At 48.4% G+C, this 19864-nt stretch overlaps 1 protein-coding gene across 1 annotated transcript; it reads left to right on the top strand.

Moving 5' to 3' along the window:
• Positions 1-452: 452 nt before the first annotated feature.
• On the top strand, positions 453-12105 carry Krt77 (keratin 77). Its single transcript, XM_004637861.2, has 9 exons — positions 453-1022; positions 4420-4634; positions 5757-5817; positions 6333-6428; positions 7455-7619; positions 9176-9301; positions 9430-9650; positions 10096-10130; positions 10574-12105. Exons 1-9 carry the CDS (start codon positions 453-455, stop codon positions 10894-10896), a joined length of 1812 nt encoding a protein of 603 aa, XP_004637918.1. The 3' UTR covers positions 10897-12105.
• The last annotated feature ends 7759 nt before the right edge of the window (positions 12106-19864 follow it).

Here is a 19864-nt window from a genome sequence, read left to right as displayed (position 1 = left end):
AATGAAAATCCAGAAAGCAGACACCCTGCAGCTTTGCACCAGGTCTCCAAGGCACGCCCCAAACACATCAGTACATGGCGGAGCTTCTTAGGAAGATATCGACTAGTGATTTGGGGAGATTCTGTACAGCAACTAGATCCAGAGAGATTACCGCCCTGTGATCTCTCTGCGGCATGAGATAAATGATAAATGATCAAGTTGGGGAAGTTTATCTGCAATGTAATGTCTGCAACACACAGGTGTGAAGGTTTAAGCAGGTGTCACTGGCTGGCAGCTCAACCCTCATACTCTCCTCCCAGGATTCTGAAGGGCCCAGCCCAGCTGATGTGTGTATATATAGGGGCTGAGCCAGGCTTCTCCCAGGACTCACAGCTCCTTCCCTCCCCAGTCTCTGCCTTCTTCCAGCCCTTGTACTCTTGCTCTTGTCTGTGCCTCTGGTTGCTCCAGCAACCATGAGCCGCCACTTTAGTTCGCAATCTGCATTCAGCTCAAGGAGCAGGCAGGGCTATACCAACAGGTCTTCCTCAGGCTTTGGTGGTAGGAGTTGGGCTGTGGGGTCTTCGAGTCAGGCCTGGGGGAGGCCTGGTTCTGGTGGATATGGGGGCTATGGAAGAGGGTTTGGTTCTAGAAGTCTTTTCAACCTGGGTGGCAGTAAAAGTATCTCGTTTGGCCTGGTAGGGAGAAACGCCAGTGGTTTCCACCACAGTAGGGGAGTAGGAGGAGGATTTGGAATGGTCAGAAGGTTTGAGGGTCATGGTCTTGGTAGTTCTAGTTTTGCAGGTGGGAGATTTGGAGGTGGTCGTTTTGGAGGAGGGGGTTTCGGGGCTTCAGGAGCTGTTAATTTTGGGCCTGCGGGCTTTGGTCCTTCATATTCTCCGGGTGGTATCCATGAGGTGACCATTAACCAGAGCCTCCTAGAGCCACTTCACTTGGAGGTGGACCCTGAAATTCAGAGGATCAAGACCCAGGAGCGGGAGCAGATTATGGTTCTCAACAACAGGTTTGCCTCCTTCATTGATAAGGTGAGTACCTTATGGTCAGATAATCTCTGGGCACAAAACTTTTCACCCCACTGTGCTGTTTCAGTTTGGTGGTGACAGTCACTTACAGACATGTATGCCTTAGGATCTTAGGAAGTTGTCTAAGCTAGTTGGAGGATTTCCTTTCTATTTCCCTTTGGTAGGAAAGCATATAAAGTGTGTGAAAATACTCAACAGATACAGAGTGTAGTAAGCTTATTCTCCTTCACCAATATTCACTTTCCATACATCCATGTGTTTGCCCATCCACCCACTCAGCCACACACTTATCCATCTATTCATTCACCTACACATCCTTTCCTTCTTCTCTTCTTCCTCTTCTTCTGTCTCTGTCTCTCTGTCTGTCTGTCTCTCTCTCTCAACACACAATGTCTATCCACCCACATACCCACCCATCAGCATCCATCCATCCATTCATCCATCCAACATTCAATCATTTCTCCCTCCCTTCATCTTACTGTCCACTCCTCTGAGCACATTCATCCATAAAATCCATTCATCTATCATCCTCCCACTCACACAATCCATTCATTCATCTATCCATCCATCTACCCATCCATACATATCCCTCCATCTTTCTATCCATACAACTGCATGAACTTATTTACACTCTCTTTCTCCTTCCACCATTCATATTATACACCCATCCATCCACCTACATATTCATAAATTCACCTACCTATTCAGCCCATGAATATTTACCAAGCAAATATTATATATCAGTCACTGTGCTACGTACTATAGGGGTGACAGGATACAAGGAATCTGACATTTAAAGGCAAGAGAATTAACACAAAAGTGTATAAGAAGTGTGTTAATAGGGATAGAGCTCTCTGCACCAACAAAGTTCAAAGGAAAAGCACTATGAGCTCTGTTTGCAGGACTGTGGGAGAGCTTCTCTGAGGCCCTGGTCTGACCTGAGTCTTGAAGGTAGAAAAGGAGTCAAATAGTTGGGAAGAGGGCATTTCCTGACAGAAGGACCAAGAGACATGAACGTGTAACATCTCTTGGGAAATTCAGATGGTTAAGATTCCAGGGGAAGATGGCATAATGGAAGGAAGAGGGAGGTAGAGATGAAGCTCTGGAGGCAGGCAGGAAAGCAGTCTGGGCAGGGCGTACAAAGCCTAGGTGCCGGGGTATTGCTGACAGCTAAAGTCAGTAACACACAGTGAAGCATTTGAGTCCCTTGTAGTTCATCCAGGGTCGTGAAAGGGGCGGGTGGAGCCATGGAAGTTCTTCTCATCAGTTCCCAGGCTAACCCTCAGATTAGATTTGGTTCAGCACCAAATACCAGGTAGAGGATGGAGAACAGCCATGGGGAAAAGATCTTCCTCCAGACCCGCCTTTCACTCAGAGGTGGAGGCACAATGGCCACTGCCTGGTAACAGGGCAAATACTGGGGACAGGACAGAGAGTGTGACCAAGAGGAGGAGTAGAATGTTAGGCCTAGAGGCAGCCAAAAGGTAGCTCAACAAAGCACAGTGCTTCTGGCTACTTCTGGGGACTCGGGACTGGAAATTGGGCTGAATATCACACTTCAGCCACAGGCACAGACAGAGGGTTTGACCAGAACAAGAAAGAAGGTGAAGGTGATGGGAGAGGAGAAGGAGATAGAGGCAAATGGTCAGGGAGGAGGCAGGGAGAAACCAATGGGATGACCGCAGGCTCTGGCTAGTGATCCGAGATTCCCATTGGAGTATGGTTCCTGCCATTAACAGAGCATCTGTCTGGTTTTATGGCCTGCAGCTGTAGGCAGAGGGCTTTAGCTTTCTGATCCTCTCTAAGGCCAGAGCTGTGATGGCCAAGAGCAGAGAGTGCATAGCAGGTGGCTCTGGCCTAGAAAGAAGGCTTCAGTTACAGGGATCTGACCCTGCTCCCTGAATTGGTCTTCATGTTTTTTCCCTTCACCCTGTACAGCCTTTCCTTAACAGTACAGCAGAACCCATAGCTCCCATTTAAATCCTTCATTGGCCTCTTGTGTCATTTGGGATAAAAACTAGGTTCCTACATGGCCTTATAAGATGTGGCCTCTACTGCACAGATGTTGCTGCAAGATTCTCTGATCCACACAATGCCATTGTCATTATCACAGGCCTTTGACTGAGCATTGAGTTGCTTTTTCTGGGCATGTCACACATAGTAAAACCAGATAGTGGCAGAAACTCCTCCCAGGAGTGTTTCAGGTTGTGTTGATAAGGTTGTGAGAGGTTGCTGATTGCTCAACCTCTTTGCTAAAGCCAGCAAAAATGAGCCATGGGAAACAGTGCTCTTTGTAAACATTGTCCAGCTTAACATCAGAATCCAAAGGGGCTCTCAGGACTGACCCTTGGATGGGTAGGCACAGGTGCTGGGTGTCCTCCTTGGTGTCTCACTAGCAGGTGTGCCTACAGGGTTCTGCTCTGATGGCACAGAGCCCTGGGTTTACTCCTTTGCATAGCTCCCAGTGGAGGGAGCTAGAGTTTGGAGGAAGGAACACATGTGAGGGGGTGGGAATGTGTGTATATGTGGTTATGAGTGCGTGCATAGCCACACACCAGTGCCCCAGCAGAGCACAGAGGTGGAGCCACCACGTCTCTCAGCACAGGGGTGGGGAGGCTGCATTTCTCCATTTGCGAGCAGCTGGCAGAGGGGAGACAAAAGCTGGTCATTACTATGTAAAGTACCAGGCCATGCACTTGGTCTACACGGACAGCCAGTCCTCTGACCTCTGTGTCTCACCTTTGTGTCCAGCTTTGAGGGAAGAGGTTATGCAAATTCTGGGGGTTGCCCATGCCACATTTCCTGGGCTATTAAAGAAAAAGCAACTTGAGTATTTCCCAAACACTTGCAGACCACCTAAAGGGTCACTTGAGTATATTACATAATTTAAAAAAGAGACTATTTAAAAACTTATCTGGACTACATACACATTTATAGAGATTACTTTCCTGAAACATACTGGCAATCAGAAGAGGTGGTGCTGCTGTAGGGGGCACTGAGGGAAGCGAAGGGAACCTTGGTTTCTGACTGTTTCCCAGGTTCAGAAATACCACTTCCTTAAGTTAGCAGGGGTACATGTCCTCATAGAGGTGACAACTCTGTGACATGAATGTTTGTAGCTGAATGAAAGATGGCACTCATTGAAAGTGATGTATCTTCAAAACCAGAATGAGCTCAGCGTTAATTTTAGGCAAGTTAACCTGTAGTCCTTGATCACCATCAGAAATCACATTGCTTTCTGTTTGTTTGACTCCAGGGATGGAGAAGCTCTCGATCCCTAGGAGGCTGCTCACCTTGATCCTTTGGGGTCTGGGTCTGCAATGGGGCTGTTGATCCCCCTTCCTGCTGGGGAGTTGCCCTGACCCACAGCCTGGGGATGGGTGGGGATCCTTGCTCTTAGGTGCGATTCTTGGAGCAGCAGAACCAGGTGCTACAAACAAAATGGGAGCTGCTGCAGCAGGTGGACACCTCGACACGGACCAACAACCTGGACGCCTTCTTTGAGAACTTCATCGGTGGGCTGCAGATGAAGGTGGATCTTCTTAACACTGAGAAGATGCGCAAGACCTCCGAGATCAGGAGCATGGAGGATGCTGTGGAGGACTACAAGAGCAAGTGAGGCTCTGTGGGCTCAAGGGGCAATTGGTTCTGCAGCAGTGTTCATGTGCAGTTGTGTGGGCCGCGCACTGCACAGTGCAGGGCGCCCCATTGCGTATGGGGCAGCCTTGGTAGGCTGCTGGAGCTGTCAATCATACTGAGTAGGGAGGGGCAGGATAGCTTTGTGGACATTAGAGCCAAACAGGCTTTGCCACTCTGCCATTAGCTGCTAATGATTTATTTTGTGTTTTTGGTTCTCACATTGAAGTGAGGATAATAACTTCCTTGATGGTTTATTGTGACAGATAGGTCTAGGGTTCTCAAACTTGGGCGAGCATCAGCTTGCTGAAATCAGATTACCAAGCTCCACCCTTAGAGATTCTGCTTTAGCAGGTCTGGGATGGGGTCAGAGCATTTATATTTTTAACCTGTTACCAAGTGGTACTGATGCTGGTGCACTGGGGACCAAACTTTGAGAAGGACTGGTTTAGATGCAATTATGCTTGGCAAGTTCTTTGTACAGTCCCTGCACATACCAAGCCCTCGCTAAGTGCCAGCTATTAATAATAATGGTAGGGGTTGCCGGAGTCGTCAAGCTTAAGATCAGCTGTTCCTGAGCAATTGTGTAGATGACTCAGTGGTTTCTCCCTTCTCTTCCTTCCTGATACACTTGTGTTGTGCCAGGCAGACCCAAGGGTGTGTGAGCCAGCAGGGAAAAATCACACTCACACTGTCACACTGCACGTGCTGGGGGCAGAACTATAGGTGCAACTTTTTCTCATAAACAACTTAACAAAAGTGGTGGTTACTGTATATTTTTAATGGAGAAAAAAATAATTGAGTTCTATGTATTTGTAAAGGTAAAACACCAAAATAAAAATAGGCATTTTGGGGGCTTTCTGTGTAGCTCTGGTTTTCTCACCTGGGTTCTTGTTCTCTCTGTTGGCTTGGGGAACCGAGATCCGGCTTTGGAGCTCTGCAGTGTGAGCACCAGGCCCTGCAGGGGCAATGAGTGTTGTGAGCTGGGGCCTGGGTCCAGGGCAGTGGAGGTCTGGGGAAGCCTGAGCTTTCTGCGGTGAGCAGACCCTTCAGTGAGCCCAGGTCAGCCCTGTAGCTATCTGTGCTCCTTGTCTCCCCTAGGTACGAGGACGAAATCAACAAGAGGACCAACACTGAGAATGACTTTGTGGTTCTGAAGAAGGTAAAGGAAAGGGTAGTTCCCAAGGAGGACTGTGGATACAAGGGACTGGGTAGAGTGGGATGCCTCTGTTGGATGTTTGGTGACATGGACAGCATGACTTTTGGAGATGCCTTGATGGGTGTTGCTCAAATCTGGGGCTCTTTCACTGAAGGGGAAGGAAATCCGAGATGGATGTTGCTAGGATTCTGTAGCCGTCATCTTGTTCACATCTCTCCAGGCTTCTTAATGTGACACTAAATTAACCGACAGGTTTTAAGGGTCAGTTCTATGTGTCCTTGGGCATGGGGAAGTGCTGGGTGCTATGTGTGCAGCTGACAGAGGTATGGAGGTTTGTATCAAGCCTCCTTCTGGCCAGTGTAGTCAGGGTTTGCAGGCTTCTGACTTGACTGAGGTTGAGTGTTGGCATTTATAGGAAGGAAGGAAGTCCGGGGAGGTTTTGTCTGGGGCTACCCAGCAAGCTAGCATGGCATGCAATTCCTGGGTGACAATTCAGATCATCTTTGTTTGTTCTTTAGGATGTGGATGCTGCTTTTATGAACAAAATGAACCTGGAATCTAAAGCAGGCACATTGCTCGAGGAGGTCAATTTTCTAAAATATTTATTTGAAATGGTGAGTTCAGCTCTTAGGAGAGACTCCCTTCTTTTCTCACAAGGGGTATAGACTTAAAGAAGGAGGCCTGGAGCCTAACACTCCCCATGAGAAGCTCATCCCCCCAGGTCCCCAGCTCCATGAGTCCAGAGTCAGCCATCCTCTCAACCCCCAGTTCTCAAAGTTCCTCTCTCTCTCTTCCTCCCAGAGACACTTGTTGTATTGTGCCAGGGAGACCCAAGGACATGTGAGCCAGGAGGGAAAAATCAAACTGACACTGTCACACTGTATGCACTGGGGGGTGGAATTGTAGGGGGCAGTGGAGATGGGGTCAGTGAGAATCCAAAGATAGGAGGTGAAGTTTTCTTTGCTTCATGGTTTCCAATCTGTCTGGAAAATGATATTGACACTGGGACACACAGCACAGAAACCAATCAGAAACCCTCATGCACTGTGGCAGGGAGCACAAGGGGTCATTGGAGGACTCTGCAGGAGATGACAGTGTGGCTCTTAGAGGGAGTGGGGTCAGACTGCAAGGGCACAACGTGCTCTTTTACCTTGATCCTCCTGCTGCTTGTGTTTGATGGGGTATGTGCTGTGTTAGAAGTGCTCCAAATGAGAAGGCCAGCTCCATTCTACAGAAGAGAAAGTGGAGGCAGCATAGGCCTAAATCAGTTGCTAGGTCACCCAGCGAGTCACTGAGTGGCTCCCCAGCTGGAGTCTTTTATGCTGCTTCAGAGCTCCTATAGTTTCGAGAAGCTAGTATGCTCACTGGGGACCTCAGCCACTGGCAGCCAGGTGAGGATAGGGCCAGGATGGAGGATGTGGCAGAGACAAGATGGGAGCTCTGTCCTTCTCCCCAGTGGGTAAGCCTGGACCCTGTCACCTTTACCTGAGGTACTCAGGACTTTCACATTCCTTCTTGTTACCCACAATTTAAAGGCTTTCTCCCAAGACTCCTGCTAGCCGAGGCCTCTGGCTTCCCTAGGGAAACTGAGGACTCTGGGAGGGGAGTGAAAGGGATCAACCAAGTTCCACGTATCACAGGAGCTGTCCCAGGTGCAGACCCACATCAGCGACACCAATGTTATCCTCTCCATGGATAATAACCGCACCTTGGACCTGGACAGCATCATCACAGCAGTGCAGGCTGAGTATGAGCTCATCATACAGAGGAGCAAGGATGAGGCTGAGGCGCTGTACCAGACCAAGGTGAGCCAGGACCCCACTTGCACCCCTAGACAGATACTTCCAAGGACTGGCATTGTCTTCCCTTTATTACTAAAGTACATCATGTTGTAGAAACTTTAGGAATTATGGGTAAAGATTACCAATATCTCATCACCTAGTCCTACTACTTATTTGAAGCTAACACTTATGGAGAATTCACATGTTTGATATGATTTTTCATTTACCCTTTCACTCCCCAACATGCAAGGATTTCATTATCATATTTTGTAAATAATAGAGTGAGTGTTACTGAACTTTGTAGCAAGCAAGTGGCATCAGAACTTAACTAAACTTGGGTATGATGTCTGCAAATCTTTGCTCTTAACCACTACAATGCTTTTAGTTGTTTCAGAATAGCATCCATTAAAATATAACTTTGAACTTTTCACTTTCCTATTTTATTACTTACAAATACCTGACTATGATACTAAATATTCTGTAACATTTTAGTGCAACATATCACATTATGAGACTATATTCTCACCTATTAGTTAAAGACATGCATAGTTAAGTCCTTGGGAATATCTTCACTTACTTTTTAATTTTTTTTTGTTCTTTTTGGATGATGTGGACTATAGTTGAAGGGATAAACATGACAGTCAAATCACCAAATCCTGCACAATTGGTAGTGGATGATATGCTCTGCCAGTTATTTGAAGCCAACTGCAATCTTGGTTGATGTCTCTCTGTCCCACTGCTCCACAGTTAGATGTTATTGGATGGAATGGATTTCTGTTGTTGAATTGGGAAGGCACACAGTCAGTACTGAAGACATCAGCAAAATTGATTCTTTTGGGTTACCTCTCCCTTCACCATCCACTGTGGAACAGAGATAGAAATAGGAGAGAGGGAAGGAGAGGGAGAGAGGGGGAAAGGGCGAGAGGAGAAGAGGGGAGAGAGGGAGTGAGGAGAAGGGGGAGAGGGAGAGAGCAGGAGAGGGAATGAAAGAAGAGAAAGGGAGAGAGGGAATGGGGGAGAGTGGGGGAAGAGGGAGGAAGAGGGAGGAGAGAGGGTAAGGGAGAAAGAGAAAAAGAAGAGAGGGAAAAGAGGGAGAGAGGCAGAGAGGGGGAGAGAGGGAGGGAGAGAGGGATAGCAAGCGAGAGGGAGAGCTAGTGAGAAAATGTGAACAAATATGGAACATGCTTTGGGCATCTGAGGACAGGCAGTTCTCCCTGATAGGGAAAATCATCCTGGAAAAGAGTATGAAGGAATTTGGTAGCATGAAAAAAGTGAGGGGCCCAGTGTGGTTAAGGACCAATGTGACGGTTTAGGTGTACAAAAAATGAGATAAAAAGAATATAATGAAGCAAGATTTGCTGGCTGGGATATGAGCCTGCCCAGAGAGTGCTGGGAATGAAGGAGTCTTGGTATAGAGATGCATGCATGCGTGCATGCATGTGTATGTGCACGTGTGGGACTACAGCTATAGGTGGACTTACTCTGAAACTTCCCAGGGGAGAGCAGCCTGGACCCATCCCTTCCTGGGGGAGCTCACAGTGAGCAGCAGGTGCTGACCATGATGTGCCCTTGACCTTTAGTTCCAGGAGCTCCAGATCTCAGCAGGGAGACATGGAGATGACCTGAAAAACACCAAGATGGAGATTTCTGAGCTGAATCGCAACATCCAGAGGATGCAGGCAGAGATTGCCAGTGTCAAGAAGCAGGTGGGGCGGGTGCTCAGAGTGGGCTGACCAGGCATGAGACCTGCCTCCCACTGTGCCCTGCTGGATCCACCCCCTCACCCCTAAACTCAACACCTACCTGTGTGGTTCTCCAACTCTCTCTGGTATAGATTGAACAGATGCACTCTGCCATTTCGGATGCAGAGGAGAGAGGAGAGCGGGCCCTCCAGGATGCAAAGCAGAAGCTGCAGGACATGGATGAAGCCCTGCAGAATTCCAAGGAGAACTTGGCCCGGCTGCTGCGTGACTACCAGGCCATGTTGGGGGCCAAGCTGTCCCTGGATGTGGAGATTGCCACCTACCGCAAGCTGCTGGAGTGTGAGGAGAGCAGGTGGGTGTGACCCTTGGGTTTTCCCAAACAAAGCAGAGGATGCAACCAGGCAGTGGAGGAACTGTTTGGAGAGACGACATCTTCCCTATTTTTTGGAGAAGATTGGTAATCTCAGGTGGAGAGAAACAATCACTGTAGAAGCTGAGGCTATGTGGTTGGCTGGGCAGGAGAGCAGTCATGGAGACCATAACCTAGCCTGAAGCACCATGTGGCCATGCCCCAACCCGAGCCATTGCAGCCAGGGGTAACCCCGTGCTGAAAGCCTTCTGGGAAAGACTGGAACTCCTGCTAGCCCCCAGCGGCCCCTCATCTCTGCTAAGCACACACATTTCCCTGGAGGCTTGGGGACAGCTACCTCTTCACACAAAATCTCTACTCCTGCTATCCTCAGCTGATGTCTTCAGACACCGCAGGCCTGGCTGAGGTGTACGTTTTGGTTTTGCAGGATGTCGGGAGAGCAGCAGAGCCACGTCAGCATCTGTAAGTAACGGGAGCCAGGGATAGAAGCGGCTGATGCTGGGCAGAGGCGGGGCTGGGGAAGGTTGCCAGGGGCAGGCAGTGATGGCATGTGGCACTTTGGCTTCAGGTCCTGTACGAAGAACACCAAAGTAAGCAAGCAGCACTGCAGAGTGCGAAAATTGGTTGAGATAAGTGGTTATGATTTTAGGCCTGCTTATCTTAATTTTGGTGATAATTTCATCCACAGCCAGCAGACATCTTCAGAATATATATTCATTAAACCATGAGAATGTGTTACTTAAAGGAATGCTTCTAAGTGGGAGGACTTTCAACTTTCAATGTATCCGTTTGCATGTTGGTCCATTAAGGATGAAGGATGTAGGAGGCTGCCAGTGTCATGGCGGGTGCAGCTGGGTCCCCCTGCAGGCTCCTTCTGACCGTCTGCTCTGTCCCCTCTCTCATAGCGGTGCACAGCAGCCAGGTGAGCACGAGTGGCGGCAGTGGCGGCGGAGGCGGCTCCGGAGGTTATGGAGGTGGCGGCTACAGCAGCGGCGGGGCCAGTTTCGGCGGCAGCGGTGGTGGCTACTCGAGCGGCGGCGGCGGGAGCTACGGAGTCAGCCATAGGAGCAGCAGCAAGTACGGCGGCGGCGGCTGGAGCAGCGGTGGCGGCAGGAGCAGCGGTGGCGGCGGCAGGAGCAGCGGTGGCGGCAGGAGCAGCGGCGGCTCCTCGCGCGTGCAGATCATCCAGACCTCCACCAACTCCTCCCGCAGGCGGGTCGTGGAGTAGAGGCCGAGCTGAGGCGGGGTCTAAGTCCCGCACCCCTAGAAGGCGTGGGACACCTTCTGTCGCAGCCCCCAGCCCCTCCACGCTCTTCCTGACTCTCACTTAGCTCTACCTGGTGGGTCTCAGCACTTTGGTCGATACATTCAGCTGTAGGTGGGGAAGTAGGGTGGCTAAGGCCAATTAGCAGCTCTCTTTGGAGGCACTGACTTGGATGTCACAGTCAGACAGCTCTTGCTCAGCCCTGGGGAGACTTCGGCCCCAGTTAAGAGGTGGAGGGAACCCAGAGTCGATGTCAAGTATACCAAGGGTCTTACTCCCAGGCTCTTTCTCCCCACCTGGGCCTCTCCACCAACAGCAATCCATCCCTCTGGGACCTGGAAATGATCCCTGTGGGCAAGGGGCTGATTTCTACGAAACTAGCTTGGTAAGGTCCCATTGTACCAGGGCCAATTCCCGCCTCTTGGACAGTAGCCTCACAGTTCTATGTTGACGGCAGGCATAGATTTGCTGCCTACATGGTATGCCTGTAGGTCATACCTGTCCTGGTCCTGTCCCCAGAAATGTTATCCCCAGCCCCAGATGGGAGTATTTCAGCAGCCAGGAGAGCACATCCTGTTTGAAGGAGGAAGGAGGAGTACATCCTTGTCCAAGGGGAGGAGTGTTCTTAGCAACTGGAGAGTGATAGACAGTCAGGCTCTACTTCTATCCTGCCCCTCCAGCCAGCTCTGTTCTGCAGAAGCCTGTCCCTTTCCAGAATCTTCCCCATTAGGGCTGTGCCAATAATTGGCCCATGGGCTGGGTACCTGAACCCCAGGCCTGAGCAGAGTGAGCATCTGGCTTGGATTTTGGGCTTGAGTCCATCTGAAATCTCCCCATTTTTTAAAAAGGCAGTTCGATGTTTTTCTCTAAGATCTTATAAGTTCCTCTGCCTTCTGTTCTCTGTGGCTCTGAGTACTTTGTGAGATTGTAACTCTTGATTTAGAGGCATATGTAAAATGCTTGGGGTTTGCTGGAGGTGCAGGAGGGGGACAGCACTGACAGAGGAAGTGTGGCTGGCGTCTCACATCTGGAGTCTACCTCATGAGCTTGCTGTGTCTGAGTGCAACCACTGAGTCCATGCTTGTCGGGGCAGCTGATGGGTGCTGGATGAGTCCCGTGGGGGAGGGTGTGGGGCTCCATCATTTCCTGGTCGCAAGTTGTATCCTTGGGGCTTGGCATTTCTCTTCTCTTTAAAATAAATTTCTCTGTGTCATTTGGTCAGATGAGTTAGTTCTTTAATTTCTTCATGTCTTTGAAATGATTTATATTTGGGAAGCTGAGATTTATTACTTTTATTATTTTTATCATACAAACAACACACAATCTAGAAGATAATTTTGTAGATTTACTAATCTTTAAAGTGGCCTGTCATTCAAAAGTCAGTGGCATTTACTAAGCTCCTACCATGTGGCCAGCTGTGGCACAGGCACTGGGAATTCGAGGTTGCATGAATACATTTCTGAATCTTTAGGTGCTCCCAACTCAAATGATGTAGTCTGAGGGACAGGAAGGTTCAGAATGAGGAGAAACCAGTTTGTGCAACTGGGCATCACTTAACTTGTGGGTGGAAGCCAGGGTAACCTGAGGCCACAGACAGATCTACCAGAACAAGAGCAGGTGCCAGTGCTGGGGGCGGGAAGTTTGATCTTAACAGGTTTCTGAAGGATTGGGAAGAGGAATGGGGTTGGACAAAGTGGGGACAGGCCTTGGTTGTCGTGTGACTCATTTGCTCAGAGACTCAAAGAGAGAAAGTGAATGTGTTTGAGTAAAAGGGAGAAACAAGATAGGAGAAACAGCTGGGAGGCATGTGGCTGAAGCCCATTAATTGAGTGGAGGTCAAGGGGGGGGGTTCTTTAACTGATGCCTTGAGGGAGGTGAAGAGGCAGAAATTTGAAAAAGCAATGAGTGAAGTCATCACCTTATCCTGTGAGGTGTTTCAGAGTCCCTGAAAGGAGGCATAAAAGTTGTGACTTGTTTTCTCATTTCCTGCGGGGATAAAGATGGAATTTGGATGTAGGATTTATTCAAATATGATTGCTGCCCATACTGATAACATGTTAAATTCCCAGGCACACCCAAAATTTCCTCTGAGACATTTCTGTCCATCTCACTTGTTTTAGCAGCAGATCTGTTGGAGGTAGGTTAGGCAAGGAAAAGATGGCCAAGAAGGTGCTCAAAAGGAAGAAGAGAGGGGCAGAGAAATAAAACCCAAAGGTTCAAGGTCTAGTAGGGAGGCCTGGATAGACAGCAGAGGCCATAAAAATGATTGATAGTGTTCAGTTGGCAGTAAAAACACACCAGTCACTAGGGTGTGGTGGCTCCTCAGCAAGGCCATGGGAACCAGGAAGAGGAGAGCTAAGAGAAGGAGGGCTTGTGATGGTCCTTCTGTCATGAGGCCACTCTAGGGGCTCCGAGTGCCAAGGGCAGTAGCAAGAGAAGGCTACTCAGAGAAGCATGATCAGACAGCAGTGATGGAGAACCAGCGGCCTGGCCATAGGGAGAATGGATGTGGAAGACAACCAGGACAGATAGATGTCTTGGGAGAAATGTGAGCGCTAACTGCAAAGATCAGACAACTTCCTTAGGAAGAGGGGATTTGGTCTCAGATGATAATCCAGACAGAGAAGTAGAGACTACAGAAGATTTAGTTCCACGCAAGGAGCACCTTCCCAGGATCCTAAAATAGGACAGGACACTTGGGGAGTTATCAAGTTTCAAGCAGAGGTTGACAAATCACTTGGCAGGTTGAGGGAAGAAAGAGGGATGGGGACATGTGTACGGAGCATTTAACATCTTTGTGGCTCTAAGAGTTCATGTGGCAGAGTCTGAGAAAAAAAAATTCCACATTCTATACTTTATGGAAAGAATAAGGTCAGATGCCAGGGAAGGAGAAAGGCATGGAGAGGCCCTAGGGCCTAGCTTGGATCATAAAACAAATCCAAGTTTCTGGCACCATCAGACCTATTACAGAGCCGGATTAATTATCCCTGGGATCATGTCCCTGTGTATGATAGGGAGGAATTCAGGTTGGCTCTGTAAAGAAAGCATAAGAGCAAGGTCAGCCAGAGGTAACCTTTCCTCCCAGAAAATACGACCCTGATGGTTCTCTTTAAAGGGCTGAACTATCTCAACCAGAAAGGACCTGGAGACAGACGGAAGAAACATGTGCCTAGGACTACCGGAGCAGAAATACCACAGGGTAGAGGCATGGGAAATAAAAACCCAAAGGATGAGGAGTTCAACAAGGAAGGAATCAAGGTGCAGAAGAGCAGTCTGTATTTGATGTTCTAGGGAGAAGGGAGTTCCTTGGGGACAGGAGCAATGGGGGCACTAGCACCATAAGATACTGGTGGAGATTTCCTGGTAGAGACAGTGACAGACCCCATCAGGAGCGAATGCTGCATGCTTTCAGGTCTCCCCAATGAAGCTAACAAGCAACTTTATAACCAATCTGATTCTTACTGTCTCTTTGAGAGGGCTGGGAAGGGCTTGTGCGGGTGCTCTGTGTTCCTTCAGGGAACCATGAAGTCTTCCACCCTCACTCTGACCAATGCTCCCCACCAGGAAGATACCCGGAAGGACAGCAAGGCCACCAGATCCATTCATCAGATGCCGTGTGTGTGAGATCCTGGGAAACCTAGGCAGCTGCTCCTCCCCCTGGAAGGTTTTGGCAGGGCGGAGTGCTCTGGAAATCTAAGTCTAATTCCACCAGCTTCTCAGATGCAGAGATTTTTATCTCAGGACACCATGAACATAAGAAACAAACACTGGCTAAATAAAATTTTAACTCCTTTGGGCCTTGGACCAGGTGTGCATTTCTGGGCCAAGAAAGCCCTTGATCTCAGGCAGTCTTGAGAAGGTCACCTCATTTTTATTGCCCAGCCTTTTGGCCTGGGTGATATCTTCAAATTAGTGAGCCAGCCACTCTGACAGTCTCTTCAAACTCATGCTAACTCTCATGATATTTCTGGACCTGCTGCCCTGGTTTTATCAGTTTTCTGATCAATCCAGGAAGTGGAACATCATCAAGTTGATCAACACCCTGTTGAAGGGTGAGGCTGGGAACTTGGTGTGTTGGGAAGTTCTCCAGCATGGACAGTTGGTTCCGAACAGCTGAATCCTAAAACTGGGAGGGCTCCCATCCCCGGCCCAGTGTGCTAAGTGTGAGGCCAGTGCCCTCCCTGGGAAGCAGCCTCTCCTCAGAGTGAGTGAGGGCTCCTGGCATTGGCCTCAGCTTTCGTCAGTGTCAGGTGCACCCAATGTCACTTCTAAGTGTTGGGTCTCTGGCTTCCCTGTGACTGCTTTATGGGCCTCCTAAGACTTTCACTCACAGGATGACCTCTGTAAGAGCTTGAACTTCCTTTCCTAGCCTTTACTCTGTTTCCAGTGAAATGGGGTTGCTCCAAAGCTTTTCTGGCAATGTCACTTTCTGGGTCCTTTTAAATGCAAGACAAGAGAGAGTCCTTCCTCTTCTCTTTATTGTTCATACTTTACAGTCTCCTTGGAAGGCACATATAGTCCCTACTCACAAAGGAGCAAATTTAGACTGAGAACAGGTTGGTGACTGGATTAGGGTCACACAGCCAGGAGAGAAGACAGGACTGGCTGACTCCATGGTGTGGAGTATGACAAGCTCTGCTGCCTTCTTCTGTGTGTGTGTCTTTGGCTTCTTCTTGCCTGCTCTCCCACTACCCTGAGTGGCACTGGGACTTCTTGCTGTCTGTCCTTGTTAAGTCTGCCCCTCTCTTTGCACCTCTCCCTCCTGTATAAAAAGCCTTGGCCCCTCCTCTGCTGCATGTTGCTTTCAACATGGCACCCCGCCTCCCCATTGTCTAGGACTCCCCTGTACTCCTCCCAGACTTTGACTTTCCCCACTCCCCTGAAATTCCCTCTCCCACGTCTCTGGTGGAGTCCTGCAGGGCTGGGTGGCTTGTCATTGCATGCTTTTCTTCAATCCTTTTCCAGGCCCCTCCCTAAAAAGCTCTCAAAATATCATCATACCTGCTCCTGCCCATGCTTTGCAGTCTGCCTGTGGCAACTCCAGCCATCACTGCTGGGGTGTGAGTCCCACATAGGTGTCTGGTACCGTATCATCTAGCTCTGTCTGGGTTACCCCTCAAGTGCAGGGAGCCATGTGGGAGTCTGGGAAGACACCCAAAGGCACAGAAGATGAAATCTTACTTCCAAGTCTTACAGATCAATTGGGGGCGGGTGGTCAGCAAATGCATATATGGACACAGGTACAAACGAGCTAACGCATGCAGCAGTTGTGCTTGGACCTGGTAGCGACTGATCTCAGGAAAATAAACCCAGAGATCAGCTATGTAGTGTTAACCAAGCAGAACTCTCTGGAGATGAGATCTAGGCTTAGCCCTAGCCCCATGGAACAGGAGGAAGAAATACATTTGCACTCAACAGGTGGTGGACTGTACACAGACTCGGGGCAAAAAGCTCAGGGCTTGAGGTCTTTGGGGTCCCAGAGCTAGATAGAGGGAAAGGGTTTGAAGAGAGCAGCCAGGGCAACTGAAGGTCTTTCAGAGAAGAGAAAAGTTGAAGTGAGCTGGGACAACTGGGAGAAAAAAGAAGGGCTGAACAGGCAATGAACAGGGAGGAAGAGTCACATTACGGGGCTGGGTGAAGCATGAGCAGGGGAGGTGTAGGTGGTGCTGGCAGTGAAGGAAGGCAAACCAGGGATGAGACGCACTGCTCTGGAGATGGACAAGCTTGGCATGGCAGTTACCAGCTGGGTGACCTTGGGCACACATTTTAACCTCTATGAACCCAAGCTGTGTTTTCTGGGCCTAACAACTACCATCCTGAGGACTGTGGGTGACCTTTGAGACGTAGCTCCCACCATGTAGTTGGTGCCTTGCAGATGTGAGTGCCTTTGTGCTCTCTTACTTTGTCTTGGTAAATGCAGATTCCATCCATAAGGCTGTAGTGAGGATTGCACCTTTGCTCCGTGTGTGAATTTTAGGGAAGGGCTTATTCCACTGAGCCATCTCCCTGGCACCCGTGTGTGATTTTTAATATCCCCACGCACCCACCACAATCTTAGCCAACAGCATTGCTATTCCAACCCTACCAGGCTGCCTCAAAAGTGAGCAGTGAAAAGGAGTTTGATTCAGTAATCAGAGGATTCCTAGGAATCAATAGTATGAGCTGGGGGCTGGGGAGATGGCTCAGTGGATAAGTACTTCCCTGGCAAGCGCAAGAGCCTGAGTTCAATCCCCAGTTCTGAAAAAAAAAGTTTAATAGTATGAGCTGGACAAATTCTGTTCACGTCTTGGGCTTCATGTTCTTGCTTCTTTGCTAGGAAAGTTAGATGGTGTGGTCTTTGAGTGCCTATAGGTGGGAATATTCTGCTGTTTTCTGCATTCATTTATAGGAACTGATCCCAGTGACTGGTCTTTGCATCTCTTTTCCAATGTAGGAAGACGGTTAGTAGAACACCACAGATCTAGACCCAGATGTGTCTTTTCCTAGCTGGGTGTAGAGTAAATCTCTCTGAGGCTCAGTTTGGATAATCCTTTGGAAGCAGCTTGATGGGCTGATTCTCAGGGTGCTTGTAGGGAAGTTTGTGTATGTGCTTGGTGGAGGTGAACTATGCAAATGTAAGCTGACGGTGATATTTATGCCTTCTTGCTCCTTCTAGTTCCTGATTTCTGCCTTCTCATGGTACCTCCTAGAACATGTTTGCAGCTCTATATATTATTTGCCAATTGCTTGACTATTTTGTTAGTTTCTTAGTTTGAAAGCACAGATCACCATAACAATCTGATTTTGTTTAGTGCAAACCTGTACACTAATATTCATGCATACACATATGAACGCTCCTCCAAAATGCTAGAAGGAATCGATTGTATAGAATGATATGTCTCATAGGGAGTATGCTGAACTAAAAGAATTTTGATTGCCTGTCACAAGATGATTAGGCAACAGTAATTATTATGCCAAGACCATCCCAGTCCCCATTGTTCCCAAGACCTGGATTACTCATTCCCTAAAGAGATGGTTGGTTTAGCAGCTTAAGGATATTAGTGCTAACATGGAGTCCCAGACAACAGCGCTGTGGAGATGGGGGAGGGGAGAGTCACTTCTGGAGGAAGGTATATTGCAAACGCTATGGGAAGAGAGGAGATGGAAGATTTGGTAGTGAGGACAGGGTGCAGAGGGCAAAGATAGTGTCTTGGCTTAAAGCGACAAGGCAATGGGTTGAAATGGTCTTCATGAATTTCCTTCTCTTGGCAGATTTTGCATTCCAGGGTGGGCACTTTCCAAGCAAGTCTGTGGTTTGCCGCTTATAGAATTGCTTTCAGCCAGCTGAAATTAGAGTAGCTTTCTCCCCACTGGCTCTTGCATTCTGGGCTTATACACAAGTGTGAGGGAGTATGCCAGGCTTCTAAGAAGTCTTTGAATGAAAGTCTGTGTAGGATTCTGGTCTTTCCAGATCTCAGTGCCACTACTCTACATTAATATTGATCAAACAATGCTCTCAAGGAAGGCCCTGGGGTTTCCTAAGCCATTGCAAAGCATGCTGGGTCTTCTCACATGGAAGCAGCATTTCCCTGTACTCTGTACCTCCGATTTCTCTTTTTCAGAGTGAATCAAAAACATTTTGCAAGTATTTGTGTTTGTCAGGCCTTTTGTTCTTAAGCCTTGCACAGGAGAGGCAGCTCCCCATGCTAGCTGGCTTTGTCTACAGTGGCAGGGAGACCTGAACTCAGTTGCTGGGCTGTCCACAAGATGCAGTCCTGCACATTGCATATTGCTGGCCATCCTCAGTTCAGATTCCAGTGATGCCACTTGTTACCTGTGCAGACTTTGGCAGGCTTTTCAAACTCCATGCATTAGTTTCTCATTTAAAAAACAAGGCTGTTGTAAAAATTGAGTTTCTACATATTTCATATATAGAAGAGCATCTAGTGCATGAGTGAGCTTTGATATTCCCATCCTCCTCATCACAGTGTTATAATCACCTTCAGAAATTATGCAAACTTCTCAGGTCAAGTTTTCAAAACTATAAGTTTTGTCCTCCTTTTAAATCTACCCTCATCTATCTTTTCTCTCCCTGGTGAGTCTTGGACAACTGGCAACTCCTTTGCTTTACCAAATGTAACATATCTATTCATCTCGCTTCTCCATATGCTTTTCCATTGGCCTTTGCATCCCACTCATTGATACCTGATTTCCTTTGTTAGTGTCTCTGTTGTCTGATTCCTGCCCTGATCTGTCTTTGGAGAAAATAAACAATTTGGAAATTTAGAACAGACCATGTCTTTCCTTCTTGGCCCTTCTAGAACATCTACCTGTCCATCTTGTTTGATGAAAGCTCCTTTTCCGTCTGTCAGTCAATGCAGCACATTTATAAAAGCTGGGGTTAAAAACATTTAAGTTTTTAGTTGTTAAAGTCCTTAGTCTCCATCAAGAGATTAAGTTGGTGAGCTTTGATGCTGGGGTGAGAGCAGGTCTCAGAGCTGGGCCAGAGAGCTCCTTCTGAGACACAGACATGCAGCACTGCACCTGTTGCTCCCAGTGAGAGTGTGCTTCGCAGCTTACAAGGACAAGGCAAGAATAGAAACTCACATATCTTTATGAAAGCAATTATGAAATCCTTCTAAGAGACAGCAGGTAGCAGATGTGGGGTCCTCTTTTCCAAAGTCACAAATGCTTGAATCGAGATCTCGTCTGATAAAATGATTACCACACGAGCCAATCTTGCCTGCACAGCAATTTTGAGAGCCCATTTTGGGAGGTAGGTGTGTAGTGTTTATCATGCTGTTGGGGCGCGTAAAAAACCTTGTATGGCTGCAGGCAACCAAACCCTTGAGAGGCGCTGCATCTCCGATGACTCTGGAGGACCAAGCCCAATTTCCTCACTATATATAAGGAGAAGTCTCAGGGCTCAGGACAGAGGAGTGCTTGGCTCCTT

Source organism: Octodon degus, unplaced genomic scaffold (genome assembly GCF_000260255.1).
Source record: "Octodon degus isolate 3935 unplaced genomic scaffold, OctDeg1.0 scaffold00093, whole genome shotgun sequence".
NCBI classification, from domain to species: Eukaryota; Metazoa; Chordata; class Mammalia; order Rodentia; family Octodontidae; genus Octodon; species Octodon degus.
Note: the sequence above shows the minus strand (reverse complement) of the source record. Positions and strands in the feature narration are given on the sequence as shown.